Here is a 20,916-nt window from a genome sequence, read left to right as displayed (position 1 = left end):
CAGACAACATCTCCCTCCTCATTTCTGAATTAATCTTTGAGTTAGGTGCCCCATTTTTCAAGCTCTTTGTGCCACACACTATATATTACAACTGTTTACAGACATAACTAAGCATACAAAATTTTTGTATGAAACATGTACACACTAAAATAAATGTCTTAAAATAGCATAAAACAAATTAAAAAGTTGAGGCATAGAGACACAACAATTCTTGATCAACTTGAACAAATCAAGTGTTTTTCACTTAGATACTACAAACCAGAGCAGACAGTATGGACAAAATTATTGGGTTTTTTTTTTTAACTTCCTACTATATTTTAAGAGACATTTATTGCTTTCAAGACAATATCAGTGTAAACAACTAGAATGACAGTTGCAAAGCAGAATGTGTGTCTACCATGAGAGAATTTGGGTCAAAGCAGTGGTGCTATAAAACATCACCCACATTATCTTGTGCCAGAAGAAACACTGAAAAGAGAACAGCCTAGCAAGCAGCTGTTAGGCCAAAATTATCCTAAGCTGTATTTGTTCCAAAAATATTTGCTCTTGGACATTATCCTTTGGCTCCTCTATCCCTAATTAAGGAGATAATTTTATAAGTAGTCTGTGTTTTTCCTGTTTAATCACCACTGCCCTGATATGAATGAGATCTATGATAATGGCAGAGAAAATACAAGCTAATGATTTATTAAATATTTCAACATTTTATCCTTAAAAGGTTACCCAGAAAAATCATTTTGTTATGCTAAACTTCATATTTACTTAAAAACTAGATAGTTTGAAATACAAAATAAGAAGAGTTCTCCTCATCAGGAAAAAACACTCGTTTTATTTGTTTGATGCCCCTTCAGCAGTATCAAGTTTTAATAAAACTTAATTGCAAACTGCATGCAGTTATAGTATAGAAAAGAATATATGTAGTTACCAGATTAGGAAAGGCAACGTAAATCTTGAAACAACTCTAGGGTTATTATACTACTAAATCCACTGAAATGTGAAAAATACGACCCAACCTCCTGTGCAGGTGTGTGTCATGCTTTATGGAAGATTATTTGCAACATGCAATAGCCTACAGATGTATTATCCTCTCTCTAGTAACTAAACTGTGTCTCAGTGCAAAATTTTACAGTCTTAAAGAGGGGAAAAAAGAAACCATTTACAAGCTGACAATAAAACTGTCAGTTTTCAGGTCTCCTAGCTACCAGTGTGGCAAATCAACGTAGCATATAATCCATAAAGTTCAATACAGATGCAGATTTTTATACTTAATCTTATTAAGACAGTCAAGATTTGTAAACAGACAGCCACTAATGAGATTTGTAATGGAGTCCACAACAATTTTGTTAATAATATCATTAATTCACATAACGTATGGATATAGATACGAGTACTTTATTCAGACACTATAAACACGTAAGGAGATAAATTTAAGTGAACTCTATCTTAAAACAGACATTTAAATAACTGCAACAACAGGTTTTTGCAAAAAAGTCAAATTACAAAAAAATGAACAAGCATGTAGGCATATATGCATATACACATACACGCACCCTGTGTGCATAACAGCTCTTAAAAATAATCCTTAGAAATATTTGATATGGCTCAGACTCAGGATAACTTTTCCTACAATTAACTCTCTATAGGTTTAAGAATCTTACTAGGGACACCTATTTTTTGTCCAGGAGATAGGAGTTTTATAGCAGACTGGAAAACTTAGATGGGAAAAAGAAACCTGCTGTGCCTAATCTTGGGGGAGAGGAGGTGGCAGCCACCAACAACATTTGGCATTTTCCATGCCTGAGGAGTCTTACATTTACATATAGTTTGAAAAGCCTGAAACTGAATGTTGACCACAGGCTACAACACCAGGAAGTTTTCCTTCCATTTAAAGGTTAGGATGGAATTGACACTTAGAATACAGCAGTGTCAGCTTTCCACATTGATTTATAAACACAAAAAAATCCAAGACTGGTATTCTGGCTCCACTGTAGTGACCAGTACCAGGAATCTAAAGCCTGGTAAACTGAACTTTAAAAGGCAAACAAAGCAAAAGTCTAACATCTTTCCAAAGAAAATCTTTCAGAAATAAATAAAAAAGGAAGAGTAAAAACACAGTACACTCACCAGGCGTGTATTAACAACAGGAAACAGCAATGCCAAGAGGGCCCCATTCAGCATATGCATCTGCAACCTTGGAAAAAGATATTATTTTCACAGATGGAAATAAAATGCAATGTTTTCACATATTCCATGTAGTATCTCTTCAATAAAAGGTAGCGATAGATTTAAAAAAATTCTTTTGGCTCAAATTTGAATAAAGCCACTGTTAAATGCAATAACCAGATACTGTTAAATGCAATAACCAGGACAAAAACCTCTCTTTAAATACACACTTAAATAATTTCCTGAAGTAGGACTGCTTTCTATAATGAGCCTTGGATTCCTAGAAAGTCTGGACTGCCTGTTTATGTTAATCCTGTTCATGATGCAAACTGCTACGTAGTTGGAATTTTGCTGTTCATTTGTCTTTCAGAGCTTAAAATAGCATATTTGATGAAGGTTTTTACTCCTTCTAACTCTATAAACGTAGAGCTTCAAAGTAAAGCTTCAGGAATTTGGAAGAAGTCCCTTAAAGAATTACATTTGTCAAAATGCAACAGCAAGTCCTAAGCAAAGAACAAGGCAGGACAAGTAGTGTTATAATACTGTATTTTGCATAGCTTTCAGCCATCTTTTTCCGAACCACTGTTGCATCACAAGAACACAAAAATAGCACCAGTACTGTTTCAGTCTACTTTACATAAGACACAAAGAATAAACTGTCTACAACCACTGCCTGTCATAAACTGTTAGGAATTTAAAAGTAACTTGAGGGAGGAAAAGGTATTACAATTTCAAAACAGTTTTTCAAACATAATTTATATGCCTTCAGGGTGTTAGAAAACAGAAAGGCTCATTCTGAAAAACAACAAATACCGTGGCCTCTGCTCTGCAACTGGTCTTTTGCAAATGCATAGTAAACCCAGGATTTCCTGGAAACCAGCCATACTTCTCACACTCTCTGAGGTTGAGATGCTAACGCAGTATCTCTGTATTCAGACTACTCCCTGCCCAAATAAGGAACAGCAGGAAAAAGTTGCAGACAGACAGTTCCAAAATAATTCATGAGGCATGCCCCCAGCATCATTTTTCCAGTCACTGCCTAAACTAAGGCAAGAAAGAGCAGAGTTAACTGTCAAGGTGGGAACTACAGCCATTCCTGATTACCATTCTGCCTGGGAAATCCCATGACCCTCCCCACAATACACGCCTTAGCTGTTTACTGGACTCTACCACAGTAGTCCATTAAAGCTTCCTGCACTTTAGAAACTCTTGTAGTTCCTAAAGTTAGTAACAATATGCAATATTTTAGAAAAGATTGCATAGATTTGAGAAATACCCAAGTCAGGTTTCACTATTTAGCTTATATCCACAATGTGAAAACTAGACCCATACTGTATGCATGCCCTTCAATAAAGCCCAGTTACTAATTTTTAGTGAGGATAATAAAAAGGTACAAGGCCCATGACATAAATTACACAAGCCCATACGTTAACCTGTAGAAAGATGCCTGCATTCTCATCTGTTGCTGAGCTAATTCACGTTGCTAAGCAAGGCCAAACCCACCAGTACAAAGGAACCAAGGGTATGTGGCTCAACACCCACAATGTAAGCCCTGACCCTTTTCAAGGTGTCGTTTTTCAATCCAAGCAATATGCCTTTCCAACTGGATATGTATCTTAATATTTTATGACTTAAACTGTGATTAACTTCTAAAATACATTATGCAAGTAGACAGAAACATAGCAAGGAAGAAGCATTACCTGAAGAGAATCATTGCAATCCGACATGGAGGACAGGCAAGAAGAAAAATCTGAAATGTTAGAAACAGATTTAAATTAATGATATGATCTCTTTTAGACTCCATTTTCTGTAACTTTCTTTCCTGGTTCTGTATGTCACAAATCATTTCTAACCAGAAAAACTGTAGAGCTAGACAAGACTAAAAATCTTGAACAAATTAAAAGCTCTCACATTACCTATATATAAAAGGATTTAAGCAGTATGGGCAGCATTTATGGCTCAACTTCTGACAGGGCCTAAGAAACAAGTCAAATTCTAGCCTGTTTCTTAACAGAAAACTGTTTTCTTAAAAAAACAGACTGACCTTTTTCTCTATATGCACAAAATAATCAAACCAGAAACATGTCTTAATCACACCAGTCATTTCTTTTTCTGACACACTGCAGAGTGCCCCAACTACCACATGGCAAAAACCACAATGCAAGTCTGTATACTGTCTGAATCTCACCACTGAGGATAAATAATAGCTAGTATCAAAAAAGGATGGCATTGTTACAACGACTGAGATGGACATACCAATCTAAAATACTTCACTACCATGGAGACAGCAAAGAAGAGAACAAGATTCACAGCTGCTTATTTTTATTCAACACTACTGCAAGAAACAGTTTCAGGAACTGATGAGGGAAAAATAAATATTTAATATTTTTAAGCATACAAGTCCTTCTGTTACGAGGGGTCTTTCAGAAAAGAAGTGTGACTTCCATTTTTTATGACAGCAGAGGAATCTTAACTAGAATGTTTATGTTAAAACTTTAGGATAATGGAAGAGATTTTCAAATGTTTCAGCTTTAACAGTTTAATATCAAGCACTTTCTAAATATGTATACACTTTCTGTGAGAAATAAACCTCAACTTCTTAAAAGGGATGTTTTACAAGACACCCTTGTATCTGATTTTCAAAGAACTTTATCAATGAGTAGATTTAAACATTACAAAAAGTGTCATCATTCAGCTCAGAGTAATTAGCAATCTTAAAATACCTAGTTCACAGCAGACAAGCTCACAAGCTGTAACACAAGTGTTCACACACTTATCCCATAATCATATTACATTTCACTGTCATACTGGAAATAAAATCCTTTGCCTTGCAGGAGGAAACAGCTATGCTTTATAAACCAAACAGTGTCATATTAAATTAGCAGCATGGCTGTTAAGAGTTTCCAGCCTCTGTTTTCCTGCCAAACTCTCAAGGTTTTAGGCACCCAGGCTAGCACAAATGTTAGCCCCCCTTCGCTGGCACATTGCAGAGTTGTAGTGTCAACAGGGCAGCATGTATTGTGAAGCATACTGAAGTGGCTTCTCCTTGTTCAAGGCAGAATAACTAAACCTTCAATTTAGAAGAAACACTAAGAAACAACTTCGATGCCCCTCCTTACTCTGTCAGATCTGTTACCTGTTACATTTTCACATTACAAACGAAAAAGACAAGAGAATTAACCAGAAATCTGAAATGTACAAAAGCAACTATTTCAGGAGGGAAAAATAAGCTATAAAATACACATTGTCTGACAGGCTGAATTCTGGGCACAGTTCTGATCATGCCCTTCCCCTTTAACCTCTCTCTCAAAAAAAAGCAGATTTATAAAAGAGTTACAGAGGTCAACAAGAACAATCAAAAAGTATAGAACATCTTCCATACATGGATTGGTTCAACACATTAAGACTCTTCAATCTATAAAAGACTATGAGAGTGAGAGAAAGTGAGGGTACAAAATCATGAGTCAGGATGTCCGAGTCATCTTCACCAGCACAGGACCAGAAGATTCTACAGTTGTTCTCAGGCAATAAGTTGCAAAGAATCTTGTAAGACTGGTTGATCTGCAAACTGAAGTTCACAACAAAAGTCAGCAATTCTGTCAATCTACTCCATAATTGCTTTGCAAGACCATAAACATCATTGTCCATCCCCACGGGAAATACTTCTGGCATGAAGAACTGCGTGACCAGCACTCCCCTGCACAAGCCCAAACACAAAGGTCACACCACAACACGTGATGGATCAGCAGGGTGGTTATAATTTGGAAACTGTAACGCACAGGACTGCACTGCTTAACTAGTCCTTCATTGAGACAAGATCTTAAAGAAACTGAACTCGTGGTTGCTCTGAACTAACACAGAACTGGGCTGCAAACCAGTCTCTTCCACATTCCCTTCTTCTAACCATGCACTAAGAAGAAAATAAATCTCCAAATGATATCTACAGGTCTGGGACAGACTGGAAGGCAGAAGGAAAAGGATGGTATTTTTCCATCTGTTGTGTTTTAAAAAAATTTTCTAAAAGAATCGCATGTGACCCTGTCATTCAGTATTTGATTGAGTTCCCAAGAAACATCTTTGAGTTCAGTAAACTTTGGAGATCATTATTTCCTTAAATCTGATTATATTACTGCAAATTTTCTCATTTGTCTAGTATTTCCTAGTTTCTTTGCCATGTAAGTATGCCACATTCCACCACTAGCTTTAGTAATCAACATTTCAAAAATCAAGACTAGTAAAAATCTCAAGAGCTATTCTCAAAATATATGCACCATCTTTTGATCAAAAAGGATGTGAGAGTACAACAGCAACACTGTCTCAGAACTGAGTAAAACACCTCTCCAGATATCTAAGCCTGGATACCATTCTGTTAATTGAACATTACTGCCTCACTCCATGAGTACCCTAGAGCGAGAGCTCACTAACTGGTTTTTTTTTTTGGTCCTATGACTTGGCTAGATCTCCAGGTTTTTTTGATTCCAAAACATTCCAAACCTCTACAAAATACTACACCTAAGAGCTCCCTTCAGAAGTATTCTAATGATGCTATTTTTCAGTTAGTACACTGAGGCAGAGAGTGCAGTCACAACTTGTCATGAAAGGCTTTTCTTCTACCAGTCTTAGTCCTGCTGAGACAGAAACATCCATAACACAGAGATCATCTTGTTTGATCAGAAACAGACAAAAAAGACAAAAGATGACAATTCAAAAGGTAGCGGGGGAAGAAAAGAACAAGTCACAGAACTCCAACCATTCTAGATTAAACATCACGCGAAGTAGCACTTACAGTATCAATGGGAGCGCTTACAGATGTCCAAGTAGAATTGTTTCTGGCAGAAGATAGCTGAGCACACCACAACTAAAACTACTGCATCTCACATATGCAGCACAGATTTCATTTACCTTTCAAAACAGCAGCTTGTCTGTCCCTCAGCCGCCTGTTTGATTTAGTATCTCATTGCAGCAGACTGGAAACATATCTTTCTTTTCAAACATTCCAGTCATGATCACGTAACCAGATCAACTATTTCAAAATGAAAACTTCAAGAGGTTAGATTTTAATTTCTCCTTGCAATATTCAGAGCAATGCGAACAACTCATGGAAACTGGATTAATCCAAAACTGGAATTCATTTTAAAAGAAAAGAAAAAAAGGGGGGGGGGCAGAGGGAAGAGAAAGAGACAGGCTTTGGTCAATCTGCACTGAAATAAAAATTTGCACCCTTTCTTAGGTGTATCAAAGGACCCTCCAGAGCAGAAGAGATTAAGAGGTATGTTTAAAAGGCTAAGAAACAGTGGTAAGGTTAAGTGTATTTTACTGTACATGCAAAACCCATCCATTTTCCCCCACAATGGTAAAACGTAAGGCAAGGAGCATTCAAGCAGCTGGATAATTTAAAAGAGGTAGAAGATTTTGTTAATTAGCTCTAATTTTTAAGTAAGTTCAAAACACCCTATCATTTATCAGAAAGTAATGGTTTAACAACTCCATCATACAGCTTTGATTCAGCATCTAGGTATGTTAGATGTCAATGGGGTTTGTATACACTATCACTTCAGCCCAGAACAGCCATATCACTTAGAAGCCATCTGTTTGCCTCCTGAAAGGTAACTTTTTAAAAAAGAAAAATATATCGTAACTGTGGCTTAACAAGTTCAGACTGCCAAATCTGAAAAGAGAACAGAGATCAAAAGATGTTACATTCTCATTGCTAAATAGCAGCAAGCTGAATGTATTTAATATTTTAGCATAAAAATCACAGCTGCCTTGCTGCAGCTGGCAGAAGGGCTCAGAGGTTAATTAATGTGTCCTGTGGAACTGTTAATCTAGCATTAAGAATACTCATGATTCAAAGCTACTTTGCTGGCAGAGCAGTAAGTAACACTACAGTAAAAGTAGTTTCTGTGTTACATAAACCAGACTCTGGGAACATAAGCAGCTGCCTGTCCCTCCTTCCAGCATCCCAGCTTCCCAGTTCTACCCGGGGATGAAAGAAGTGTAGCAAGTTGAACAATTTCCATCCTCTATGATCTAATGTCTTGTAAAGCACATATGTTCATTGGGACATCCTAGATGAGTCTCCCCTTCCACAAGCTTACTTTGTTCACTCCACAAACCTGTACTCACTTTTTTCCCTTCTATGGTCTTAAGTGAAAGATTTCTAGGCTTCTCCTATTTTAGAATTATTGACATAAGACTCAGGTCTTTCTATGTCTGCAGCAGCATTAGTTATCACATCTTAGAAATTAGTATTTCAGAGAAAAAGTGTCACTGAGGTTATTTTTCTTCCCTTTTCTCTAATCACTATCTGCACCAGCCCTTCACCAGCAGTGAGTTACTTCCTTCCCCATTACTAGCTTAATGCTTTCGCAAAACCTGACAATCAAAAAAATACCTGGGGGTAAACGAACAAAAAATGCTGAATTAAAATAAATAAATATTCAGATTCTCAAATATTTTTTTATATTCCTTAACATATCAAATTCTACTAAATTCCAGTTTTATCATATCTCCTGAAACTGAGTCCTGTCTTCTGAGGTGCTTTAAAAATCACAAGTTCTGGAGTTAGCAGTACCAGGTTTTGGAACGTAGGAGGTATACACAAAAATTATGTAGATATGTATATTAGAAGCTTACATTTTGAAAAATGTATATATATTCATAGGAAATTTTGCCTTCATTGCTCTACGTCTTGCCCAACAATCTTAACACATTAAGCAGTGCATGAAACTATTGAAAAATATCTTTGATTTAGAATGCTGATACCCTTTAAAAATTTAATAACTCATTAACATTTTACTTGCAGGCTGTTGCTCATGTAACCCAATACCATTATTCAGTGTCATTTCTATAAAAATTTACTGAGTTTCTGTAATCAAAGGTTCTTCATACTCTCTCCCAAATAACAGGATATGAAAGTCCCTTTAATTTCAATTCAAGGTTTTGAAGAGACAGAATCTAGAAAACCACACACAATTTAACTGGATTCTTCCAAATATTACAGAGCATTTAGGAGCAGTGTACACAAATTAAATCCAGATTCACACTTAAAAAAAAAAAACACATTTGACCACATAATCAGATTTTTTGCAAGGTATTAAAAAAAATTTAAAAATTTAAAAAAGGAGGAGGGAGGAGGGGAGAGAGAAGAAGAGAATTAATTAGTTATGTGTTGGGACATATCCCCAAATGATGCAGAATTCAGTCAAGCTATGTTTATTATGTAAGTTCTGAAAACAGCCCATTGTTTCCAAAAACACAGTAGCCTCTTTTGCAGAGGACACAAAGGATCCAGGTCTCTACAGAAGCTAAAACTGGAAATAATGAACACAGGATTTAGTACTTACTGAACCACAGATGCACTTAGCACTGTTTTTAGTTACGCAAACATCAGATCGAGATCACTGGACAAAACTGGACTCCCCCCATACTTCTTTCCCTTGCCTTTTTTCCACCTATCACTTCCCCTTTAGTTTACTTCTCTTTGGCTAAAGAGATCACTGTTTGAAGTAATCACCCAGCAATACAGGTGTTTCCTACAAAAACATTTTCTTTATTCCAGACAAATGTCAGCCTTTAACTGTCTTAAGTGCAATAATTTGGTGTAGAATTGGAAGAGAATTATGACAACTTACCAGCTGAGGATTTACCATCAAGAAATGATTCTGTAGGAGGAACACTTGCAAACCTCTTCCCAAAACAAACAAACAAATAAAATCCCAAAACTTATTTTACAGATTTCTATTAAGTCACCGTTCTGGAAGAAGGCATTGGCATATTAAAATCAAGGAAGCTGACCATTTAGAACCGCTGAAGAGAAGGACTAGCTGTACCTATCATCTTAGGATTTGATTACAGTCATGTTTCTGCCACTTCCCTAAATAAGGTTTCAAGAAATTTACACACACACTTTCAATTTCTACAAACTGGTCAGTCATAACCTTCAGTTTTCAGAACCGAGTAGTCTTAGTGAAGCTCCAAGAAACCAAATCAGAACTATCAGCATCAAGATCCAACTCACAAACCTAAAATTCAAATTTAATAAAGAAAAAAAAACACAATCACATAATCATTAAGGCTGGACAGGACCTTTCAAGATCACTTCACCCTACCATTGTTACCCACTAACTCTGATGTAGACGGCTTCACATAATAGTTTTTACTTACATTTTGTTTTCCAAATTTCTCTTTTGCAATACAGACTAATTTTATATCTGGGTTCTGCTGTATTTGTCTACATTTAATCTTAGTTGCCTATTAACTCCAGCTTGATGTCTTACAGGTCATCAAGAGATGCCTGTGTTTATGCATTTTCATTAAGTTACATTGACTGCAAATAACAGCTTGCAAAGTATGTGTGTCAACTACACTGAAATTACGGACTAGGGGTACAGGAACAAATCACGAAGAACAGAGTTTTTGGTGGCAATTCTAACTGCTCCTTCACCAAACCCGAAATGAAGAACTGCTACATGAACACAAGTGTTTTGACTGAAAAGTTAAAAAATGTATACTTTAAAGAATATGAAATAGATAAACAAATTGGTTTTGATACAACTGGTTTTGACACTGCAAGGCATTAAATTTTCCTTTCACCTCACTAAAGCAATGATGCTCATACACAGGGAGACAACACCTACATATACACTTCTTGACAACCATGCTCTGGATGCTGCTGCTAAAAGGCTCCTTTAGCATGGAAAGCTAAGGAGAGCTAAGGAAAGCAAAGGAAACCACAGAAGTATCCATTTCACATTTGATTTAAAAAAAAAATATATAAAAATTTAAAAAAATTAAAGTATTTATCTCTCAATGATGCTCACTTACATCACTGGTGAAGAAACAATATTGCCCTTCGTCCTCCAAAAGCTATGCAAGAAGCCAAACCCTGACTAGGCCTGGAAATGAGCAGTACTGTTTCTAGATAATTCAACTAGGCGGCAGGACAGCAACAAATTCTCTGAATCTGATTAACCATACGAACTGTTTAAGCAGTTAAATATGTTCATTTGATCGACACTTCATCCTTGCGATGACACATCTAAACTAGTTCTTCCCCCTTACGAAAAGGATTCGATTTGAACACAGGTTGGCATGATAGAGAAATCAGACACCTAACCAAAACAGACTCATTTGCAGAACTCACGATCCATTATATTATGCAGCTGTGTCTGCCCAAATGCACCACAGATGTAATTCACATTTTATTTGTGATTTCATTTCAGTCTTACGTCTTTTAAAAAGCAGGACTTTTGCTTTTATGCAAGAAAATCTGAAGGATATTTTCCAGTTCCAAATATTTTTGGCTCAGAGCCTTTGTTGCTCTGAGGTGAAATAGTCTCAGCTAAAGAAAGCAAAAACAGAAATTGAGTGAAGGAAGAGACTTTTACCAACAGCTACTGTTGGCTTCCCTTTGAAGTGATTCGGATTGTTGCAGCATGTTTCATCTCTTCACCTCCTACTTTGTTCATCCTAATGTTTAGGCACAGCAGCAGGATTATGTACAAACTACTGTAAGAACAGAAGTGAAGGATTAATTATATTTCCATATATTTCATCTTGCCAACCTGTTGCCCTCAGCAAATTCAGGCCAGAAAAACAACACCTGCAAGATTCCAGCTATATATGACTTTTCTGCTGATGGAGGCCATCAGCTATCTTTGTATCTAATTTGTTTTCTCTGCTGAAGCTGTTGGGTTTGCAGCTGTTTTCATTCTCTGCCTTAAGCCCATGCCTATTTCTAATACACCTGTTTGAGGAGGAGGAGGCATGACTTCGGAATTTTACCGACATACCCATCTTCTCAATTTCACAAACGCTGGAAGACCATTTCTAACGAGTAATTAGCATAGGGTTATTAAAAAAGCTTCACAATTGGTCTGAGAGAGATTAAGAACTGCATATGACTGACTACAAAGCTTAAGTCTCTGTCTTCCTGGGAGAGAGCATTAATGAATGACGTAAACAATACTCGCTCCTCCATTTATGTATAAGTATTAGCTTTTGCTGAATCCTTCTCATAACATCATATGATAACACCATACCAACTTTCAAATCAAGAATACCATAAACTTTCAAATCATAACGGTAACATAACCTCACCTTCTTCCCAGAGAATTAATAGGAAAATTTTCCAGTAAACATTGAGTATTGCCGAGAAATGGCATGTGGCTATATTATTTTATTTTAATTATTTCTACACCTCTTGCATACCTTCTACTTTCCCCTTCATCACCAATACTGACTAATTAATTGCACAGCAACTGTTAACCACTTCACAGAAAGCAAGTGTCCTGTGGTGTCAAATACTGAGCTAACATTGCATCACTGCTTAGAAATTTACATAACCTACTAATTAAGTTCTAGAACTGTAAGTTAATTGCTGTAAAGGTCTTAAATATTGGTGTAAGAACTTGTTTATCCCCTCTTGAAATAATAGCCATCTCCCTCAAACGTCTGGTGCAACCAGAAAAGATGTTTCCATTCCTGTGAGGAAATACTCTCCAGGAGAGAAAGGAACAAGTGTCTTGATCCGAGACAGCCCAGATCACTTTGCATTCTGCAAAGGGAGACAAAGGATGGCATTGCTCTGATTTTCATCTGTTAACTGGTCTTAGACTGAAGTTGTTATCACAGCAGCTTTTATGAAAGCCTTTTTGACATTCTTCTATTAATTCTAGAGCTTAAATTTTGTAAGTTACCCAGTATTGAGGGTACAATATTAGCAAAATTAAACAAAATAATAACAATTTTTGTCATCTCTCATACTCCTTACCAAGCTCAGTGAAAATGATGGTTAAGTACATGCACAGGACTACTGACAAAGACAGCTTGTAAGCTTTAGATATTGCAGTTCAGTAACTGTTTATGAACGTTTCCATTCTTTTGGAAGCTGCACAAATTGGACATTATCATGCATCAACAACCAAGCCACAACTCATTAAAGCACATAGTTTATCCACAGGTATTAAGCCAGATCGGTTTGTTCACCCCACGTATGAGGCACGGGTAACACTTGTTTCCTTATGAATTATTCAGCTTCTGAAACTAGAAAGGCAAACCAACATTGTCTGCACAAAATAAAGACTAATTTGTTTCTTCAACACCTTCACAAAATACATTCATACCCCTAAAAGTCACTTGCAACTTTTTCAAGCATCTAAATTAACACAGCCGCTTTAGCAATTCTCTCGTTTTCATTAAATTTGGTGCAAATTTTACCACTGCTGTCAGCAGAAACAGCTTTTTCTATTCTTGAAAGAAAGATTAGGTGAAAGCAAGTGGTGAGACAGCCTTAATTTTTCGAATTTTCAACCAGAGATTTGGAGATTAGTCATAGCTACAAGTTCACCTTTTCATTTGACTTTTTTCCATAATTTCAATTCAGATTATTAAAAACTAAGTTTTAAACTGTTTATACCAATTCTTGGCATTTGTACTTTTGCTATGCACTTCTGGTCCACAAACCGACTATGGGAAAACACTGCTTTGCAAGCACAAAACCAAAGCAAACTTCCTGGTGACTGTACACAAGCCTTACCTGCATCATCGTGACCACATGACAGGGATTCAGGAGGTAAATGACAGTCCTGGTGGCAAACTTGAACCCCACCTCCAGCCCAAAGGTTAGACAGAGCACCACCAGCAGCACATTCTTGCCCAAGCTCTCCTGCTTAGTCCGGGGCTGCTGCAGCAGATGACCCTCCAGGTCCTTGAAATGCAGCTGCCTGAGCTTCCACAGGGACACGAGGATCTCCACGACGCCCACACTGAGGAAGACCAAACTCTCCAGAAAGCGCTGCTGCCCAGAGAGAAAGGCTGCGCATTCTGGCCCTCCGTTGCCAGCAAAGCTGGGGTCCACGCCCCCATACATCCAGTCCAGGAGATTATGGAGGCTGTAACGAGACATGGTGGGACGGTGCCTTTTCTCCTCCCCGTCACTGTCGAGGCACAAGTAGGAGCAAGACGGAATCAAAGCCGAAATGCTGTCGGGCTGACGAAACATGAAATGCAAGGACGGCCCCTCTCTAGTCCCCTTCCTTCCCAAGCTTCAGCTCAGCTCGGGGCAAGGCTGACGTTTGGCTTTTCCTTTCGATGCCAGGACACGACCCGCAAGGAGCAGCCTGCAAGAAGGGAGGAGCCACAGATGAATGGAGCCTGCGAGCAGCGGCGAGAGCCCCTCGCCTCAGGACCCCTCCTCTTCTCCGCCTGGCACTCTCAACGCTCTCCGCTCTCTGGCCGTTACGGGGCTGCCCTTCTCCGCAGGACACCGCTACCACCTGCCCCGCTCCGCCGCCGCCTCTCCCCGCTCCGCCTTCCGCCGCCTCACAGCCCGCGCGCCCCAACAGCCGCCGCTCGCGCGCCCCTCAGGCCGCCTCACAGCCCGCGCGCCCCAACGGCCGCCGCTCGCGCGCCCCTCAGGCCGCCTCACAGCCCGCGCGCCCCAACGGCCGCCCCTCGCGCCGCAGCCCGCGCGCCCCTCAGGCCGCCTCACAGCCCGCGCGCCCCAACGGCCGCCCCTCGCGCCGCAGCCCGCGCGCCCCTCAGGCCGCCTCACAGCCCGCGCGCCCCTCAGGCCGCCCCTCGCGCGCCCGCCCCTTCCCGCCGCGCGGCCGCGGGCCCGGTACCTCCGCCGGGGTGAGGGTATCGGCTCCGTTAGGGAGCGCGGCGCGACCGGGCAGGCCCAGCGCCCCCGGCCATGGGGCCGGCCTCGGCCAGGCAGGGGAAGGAGGAAGCGGCGCTGCCCCTCAGCGGCGGCGGTGCCGGCACGGCTGAGAGTACAAGTACGAGCCCGAGCGGGCGGGCCGCTCCCCGCTGCCGCCGCGCCCCGCCGCTCTCCCGGCCCCTTCCCAGCGCCGTAGCATCACCCCACCGACGTGCCTGACTCACATCGAAAAATGGACGAGCCCCCGGGATTGGCTGCGCCCGCCCGCTCCTCCCTCCGCCCCGGCTGCTCCCGCCTCCCGCCGCTGCCGTCGCTCCCCACCGCCTCCCTGCGCCTCCGCGGCGGGCTGCGCTCGCCGCTCCTTCGCTCACCCCGTCCTCGGCTTCCTCCTGCCTGTTGCCTCTGCTTTCGCCCGGCTGCTCCCCTTCCTTCTCCTCCTCCTCGCAGCCGGTGCCAGCGGCAGAGGGGAAGCGAAGGGCCCGCGGTAGCTCTCCCCTCCGGCCCGGGCTGCTGCCGTGCCTGGGGCGCACGCCCCGCACCGCCGTGCTGTTTGCCGCCGCCGTTCAACAAGCGGCGTTAACCTGATAAACTCGTTTCTCAAGTGCCACTGCAGCAGGTATTAATGGGCCACAAACCGCAGTGGGCTGCGCCTCCACGGCGCACTTAAAAGGCCACACCTGAGAGGGGCTTCAGCTCGGCCCCAGGCTGAACGCGGGGTAAGCGGGGGCTGTCTGCGGTACCTGCAGGGCAGGCCCCGTTTGTGAGCGTGTGTAAGGGATTTACTCACGTGCAAAACTGAGCCTTGTGCAGTGGGGACCAGGTCTGGTTCCTGGAAGCAATTGGTTTGTGGCTTTGTGAAGCAGTTGTATTGCAAACACGTAACTCTGTTTCTATCAGACAGGCAAAGGTAGGTGGAGACCCAGGTAGAGCGGCAGGTTAAGGGGATGTCACAAGGGGATGTGAACGAACATACCCTGAGAGCTGTCTCGTACTACAGATTTTATTTCACATGCCCTGCCTGTAGCACGTGGCTCTCCCCTTCCTGACCGTTACGGGGTGCCCTCCACAGGACAGCACTACGACAGCACTGTTGCTGGCCAAACTATTGAGCCTGCTGTATTGAAAATAAAAGCACAATTCCACAAATAAGTTGGAAAAGACCAGACAGGTATCTCTGATGGCCGAGTCGAAGTGATTCCCATACAGACAGAGAGGCAGCAACACCTGGTCTGTAAAGCTGGTGGCAGCATGTGCATGCCATTCTGCTGTGAAAGAAATTATTCCTTTTTTTGGGAAAGAAGGGGGACCCACCAGGCTTCTCCAAGATCTTCAAGGGCTCCTCTCCACAATTAGATCCATACAATACCAGTGAGATACTTCAGATCTGACTGAAGGGAAAAAAAACCCTTTTCTCCCCAGGACTACGTTGATACCTTTGGTCAGAGAACTTCACTGTGGGACACATGGAGGAGCACCTATTGCACCATCAGTAAATCTGAACAACGGTGACTTAATCTGTAATACGACAACAAAGGTTTCCTTTTACTCTGCTGATATCTACCTTCCAAAAGGATGGTTTCTATTATGTGGATTCCAGGCCTATAATTATATACCCCAAAATGCAGCCGGAGGTCCGTGCACACTTGGAAGACTCACATTCTCCCTACTAAAAAGAAATACCTCAACCAAATATGACACAAAAAGAAGCAGCAGGAGCCTATCTCAGGCCCTACCAGCGAATTGTGACTCAAATGCAGATGTGTCGAGCAAAGCAGAAGCAGTAGCATGAAGCACGTCATTAGTGGAAGTCCTGCACTAGCACTAGGTGCCAACCTCCAGCTGGCAGAGGTGGCCTGTACTCTAGCAAAAGCACTGAATGCCACCTCCACTTTGATTCTATTGCTCCCAAGAGGAACAACGTTCAAACAGGGAAGTAATCTTAGAAAACAGAGCAGCTATAGATTACTTGTTGCTTAGGGCCAGCTGTAGGTGTGAAGATTTTGAAGGACACTGCTCTTTCAATCTCACAGATAATAAACCAATAGAAGCCCAACCGAAAAACTTAAAACCTTTAGCACAAAACATAAGACAGGATCTAAAAGGAACAGGATGGTCAACTGGTTGTCACATCTATTTCCTTCTATTACCCCAATACTGAAACAATTTATCAGTTTGGTACTAACGATATGAGGAGTTTTACTTGTTTTAAGGATCACGGTCTGCTGTTTTGCTCAAGTATGCTCAACCCATCTTGCTCAAAGTCGTGGGTACAAATACTATTCTGCTCCAATCTGAAGTGTGCAAGTACACACAAAACAAAAGGAGGGGATGTTACATGAGAACAAGCTACCATGTAAAGATGGCTTTGAAGATATGCGCAAGAGAACTTGACCGACAGTGACCTGGCCTGTACAAGAGGGTCTGCTGTCAGAGGAAACCAGACCAAACGGGCTGAAAGCGGCAAAGTTGCAACAAAATGGTGCAAACCCAGCTAATAAATATGCATTAAGTGTGCTTGCACGGAAGGTTTGCTTGAACAAATACTCAAAAGTGAATGGTAACAAGTGATGTCATGGCCAAAGCCAATGGGTTATGTAGATTGTAAAAATGAATACATGAGTAGTCTTAGAATTGTATATAAAGAATCAAAACACAGCGTCCTTCTCAGGCTCCCAGCCAAGAGGCACCTTACTGGTTGTTATTTTGCTGTTTGTTTTTTTTTTTTCTTGCTACAAATCTAGGTTCACAGAGATTCTTCCATCAGTTACTCTGATTTCCTTCTGTTTAGTCAGTTGCTCACATGTTTTTTTTATGAAGTTAAAGAAAGGCTTGTGGTAGTGTAATTGCTGATTTCCTCTCAAGGAATTTTCTTGAGAGAAAGATGAAAGGCTGTTGCATTTATCATATATCTCCCTGTCAGCTAATTTAGCTAGAACATATGCTAGACAATACTGAAAAAAAGTAAATGTCAACTTGAAACATTCAAAATAGAAGCTTAAAAAGCATATCACATTTTCATGTGTTTTAATCTGATGGACTGAAAATAATTCTATAAAACACCAACAGAAACTTGTTAGATGACAACTTCGTGAACCAGCTTTTCATTGAATCACATTTCTGTCATGTTTGCAGTATTTGACTTATTTTTTCCCTTACATAAAAAGCTGCAATATTAATAGACACGAAAACAGTAGGATGTAAAAGCAGAGAGAAATAAATATCATGAATGTACACAGTTTGCTTTGATATAAAGAAAATAATAGTTAACAGTTCATCTGCACATTAATTACTCTACCCATGTTGAAGTTAAAAGGTCAAACAGTACTGCCGGTAACCGTAATACAGGTTATTTATGAATTATTTATGAATGAAATCACTGATGAATTTGATTGCCATTTTAGTTTTACAAGAATTGTTAGCTTGGTTCATGTTAGAGTTGATTTTAGCGACGACTGGTATACGTAGGAGGTATGTGATTCTATAAATCTACACAGATAGGCAGGGAGAAGAATCTGTGCTTTCTATTTTTGTTCTATTTTGCTATAGTTTCTTGGGCACATTGACATCCACGAAGACTTACTGAAAACCCTTTTAGTTAAGGCTGAGTTCGTTCTTAAAAACTGAAATCTAACTTCTGATTATGAGACACTCTGTCACTACTTACGAATATCAGCCTGAGAGATGCTGAACACTTGGGTCTTCCCTAAACTTCTGTGTGGAATTTGCCTTTATTACTAATACCACGGTGACATCTGGTATTCAAAATCAGGGAACTGCTATATTTAACATAATGTAAAACAAATGTAATTCCAGTCTCGGAAACAAAACAGAAGGCAGGAAGGAGAACTGTTACATGACATAATCTCTGGTTAATTAAGTTGTATGAAATTTGTACTATTCCATTCATCGTGGAATAGTATGTGATCAGGCCTATTACATCGTATTATTATGTTATCACTGGCTATTTTTATGTCTTGTGATATTTAGGGAAGGAGGTGTTCAGTACCTCAGCTTTTACAGTGATCTATCAGGCAGTGTACATTTTTCGCTAAGATTTCTGAGCCAGACATGGGTTCTGTTAGATCCTCCTATCAATTATTAGCATATCTAGATATTAGTCACACATTTTAATGTTTCTGTTGAATATAAGCCATGAAAATAAATGCTGTAAAATACCAAAAGGCTGCTCTTGTACCCTTGTATTGGGTTTGCTTGGCAAGGTTTGGGTGGGGGGGGGTGGCTACAGGGGTGGCTTCTGTGAGAAGATGCCAGAAGCTTCCCCCACGTCCGACGGAGCCAAGGGTGAGGACCATGGTGAAGCATGTCTTTAGAGCTTGTTTTAATGAGTTATTGAGGAACAATGGGTATACTCACACGTTTTCTGTGCAAGTTTATGCATTTCATAAAGAGCAGGAGCCCCACACAAGACAGAGGTCACGTTTAAGTTCTTTGTTATTGAAGGGTTTATTTAACCCTTTTATTAAAAAGACTGTATGGCAGAACGAGCCTTCTGGTGGTTGCTCACCCTCTGAAAGTCTCAGAATGCTCTATTAACTGATACAATAAAAACCCACCCTTTCTTTTTCAATGGCAGCACATTTTTTGTTGTTTTATCTCTTCAGGATGTTGTTATCACTACTTTTCCACACATGGGAAATTAAATAGTAAGAACTGGACTAGTTCTGTCCTAATGATACACGACACACCTACATGATACTCTTCTATAAGGGAATGTTACTGTAAATACCAAGAATACATGTCTGTTTCTGCAAAAGGGCGTTTGCTCACTGAGGGCTTGGCAGGGGCTTAGGCACATCAGGCATTTGTTAATGCTTCATACATTGACAGAACAAATGTTGGAGAAAGGTGTCTGCAGAAAGGAAGGCAGGAATTGTGTTCTCTCCTGTTAGAGCTGAAAAAGGGAAACACGTTACGCAGTTCTCTAATGAGATGGGGTAGGGAGGAACCAGCTCTGAACTGCAGCAGTCACTGGACTGAAATTTAGTAATAAATAACTTGAATTAAGTTTTCTTTAAATGTGTAAGGGCTGCATTTTTTGGAAAGGAGTTGATGTCTAAAATATAAGAGTTTTTTTTTCCTTAAGCCAAGGTAATGCACAGTGTTTGAAGGAAACAAGAAAATACACATCTTATGCAGATTCAATGTCTCTGTTTATGTTCTCATTTCAGTATTCAGATGAATCCTGTAGTCGATGGCTCCTTTATTCATATGACATCAGTGGATGCTTGCTAAAAGGAATAGAACAAGAGAGGCAAAAGAGTTTTTCTTTTTCAGATCTGTGATTTCCAGATAGCTCAGCCCCTTTTATTCTCTTTCATAAGCCTTAGAAATATTTACCATGGAGCTCTCTAAATTTATCAGGATTCATGGCTTATGTACATGTGAGCATTTTAACAGCTTGGCTGAAGGTATGCATCATGCTTCAGAGCTAGTTGCTTTTTCTTTCCTCCTCGGGCTGACTTTTTCCACAGTCTCAACCCTGCCACAACCTTTTCCTGCCCAGATGGGGGCTCAGGGCTATGGTACTCAGTACAGGTGTTTTGCCCAGCAGATCATTTCGGACTCAGTAACAGATTTTTCCATTTAGAAACTCTGACTAATGGTGAAAAGAGGTACCCAAATGATGTCCTTAAAGCCTAGAAACAGAGAAAAAGGGATAAGGAGAAACTGTAGTGTGGGTGCACAGCTCAGAGGAGTGGCCAGACCTCCAGAAGCATGTAATTGAAAACTTTATCAATAAAGGGGGAAAGAAGTAACAAAAATATTTATATCCCAGCTTGAAACGTTATAAGTTATTTACGTTTTTCAGATCCATTTGCTGCTGTTTATAAAGTCGAAAGAGCACAAATGTCAGCTAGATAGGCAAAGAAAACTCTAGATGCTCAGTCACACAAGCAGAATAAGGTACAGCTTTCTCATTAAAAGATTCTTTAAAACCTTCACCATAACACTAGTACATGCCCTCTCCTATTTCTGTAATGCCATGAGGCATCTGCAAATTATGTAAATGAAACAAGGTATATTTAAAATATACTTGGTATCTATATAATCGGTATCTTTACCTGTGA

The 20,916-nt window shown here is 40.3% G+C and overlaps 1 protein-coding gene across 1 annotated transcript in view; it reads right to left on the bottom strand.

The window, feature by feature from the left end:
* The window catches only part of TMEM164 (transmembrane protein 164), a 40,244-nt gene extending 25,250 nt beyond the window's left edge, over positions 1-14,994 (bottom strand). The window contains exons 1-4 of the mRNA XM_068411812.1: positions 14,790-14,994; positions 13,703-14,285; positions 3,864-3,913; positions 2,125-2,191 (exon numbers count right to left, since the gene is read on the bottom strand). Coding sequence (XP_068267913.1) covers positions 2,125-2,191; positions 3,864-3,913; positions 13,703-14,167 — 582 coding nt within the window. The 5' untranslated portion in view covers positions 14,168-14,285; positions 14,790-14,994. The remainder of the gene's footprint in view (positions 1-2,124; positions 2,192-3,863; positions 3,914-13,702; positions 14,286-14,789) is intronic.
* Between the last annotated feature and the right edge of the window lie 5,922 nt (positions 14,995-20,916).

This window comes from Nyctibius grandis, chromosome 13, assembly GCF_013368605.1.
Source record: "Nyctibius grandis isolate bNycGra1 chromosome 13, bNycGra1.pri, whole genome shotgun sequence".
Classification (NCBI taxonomy): Eukaryota; Metazoa; Chordata; class Aves; order Nyctibiiformes; family Nyctibiidae; genus Nyctibius; species Nyctibius grandis.
This window is presented reverse-complemented; position numbering and strand designations above follow the sequence as displayed.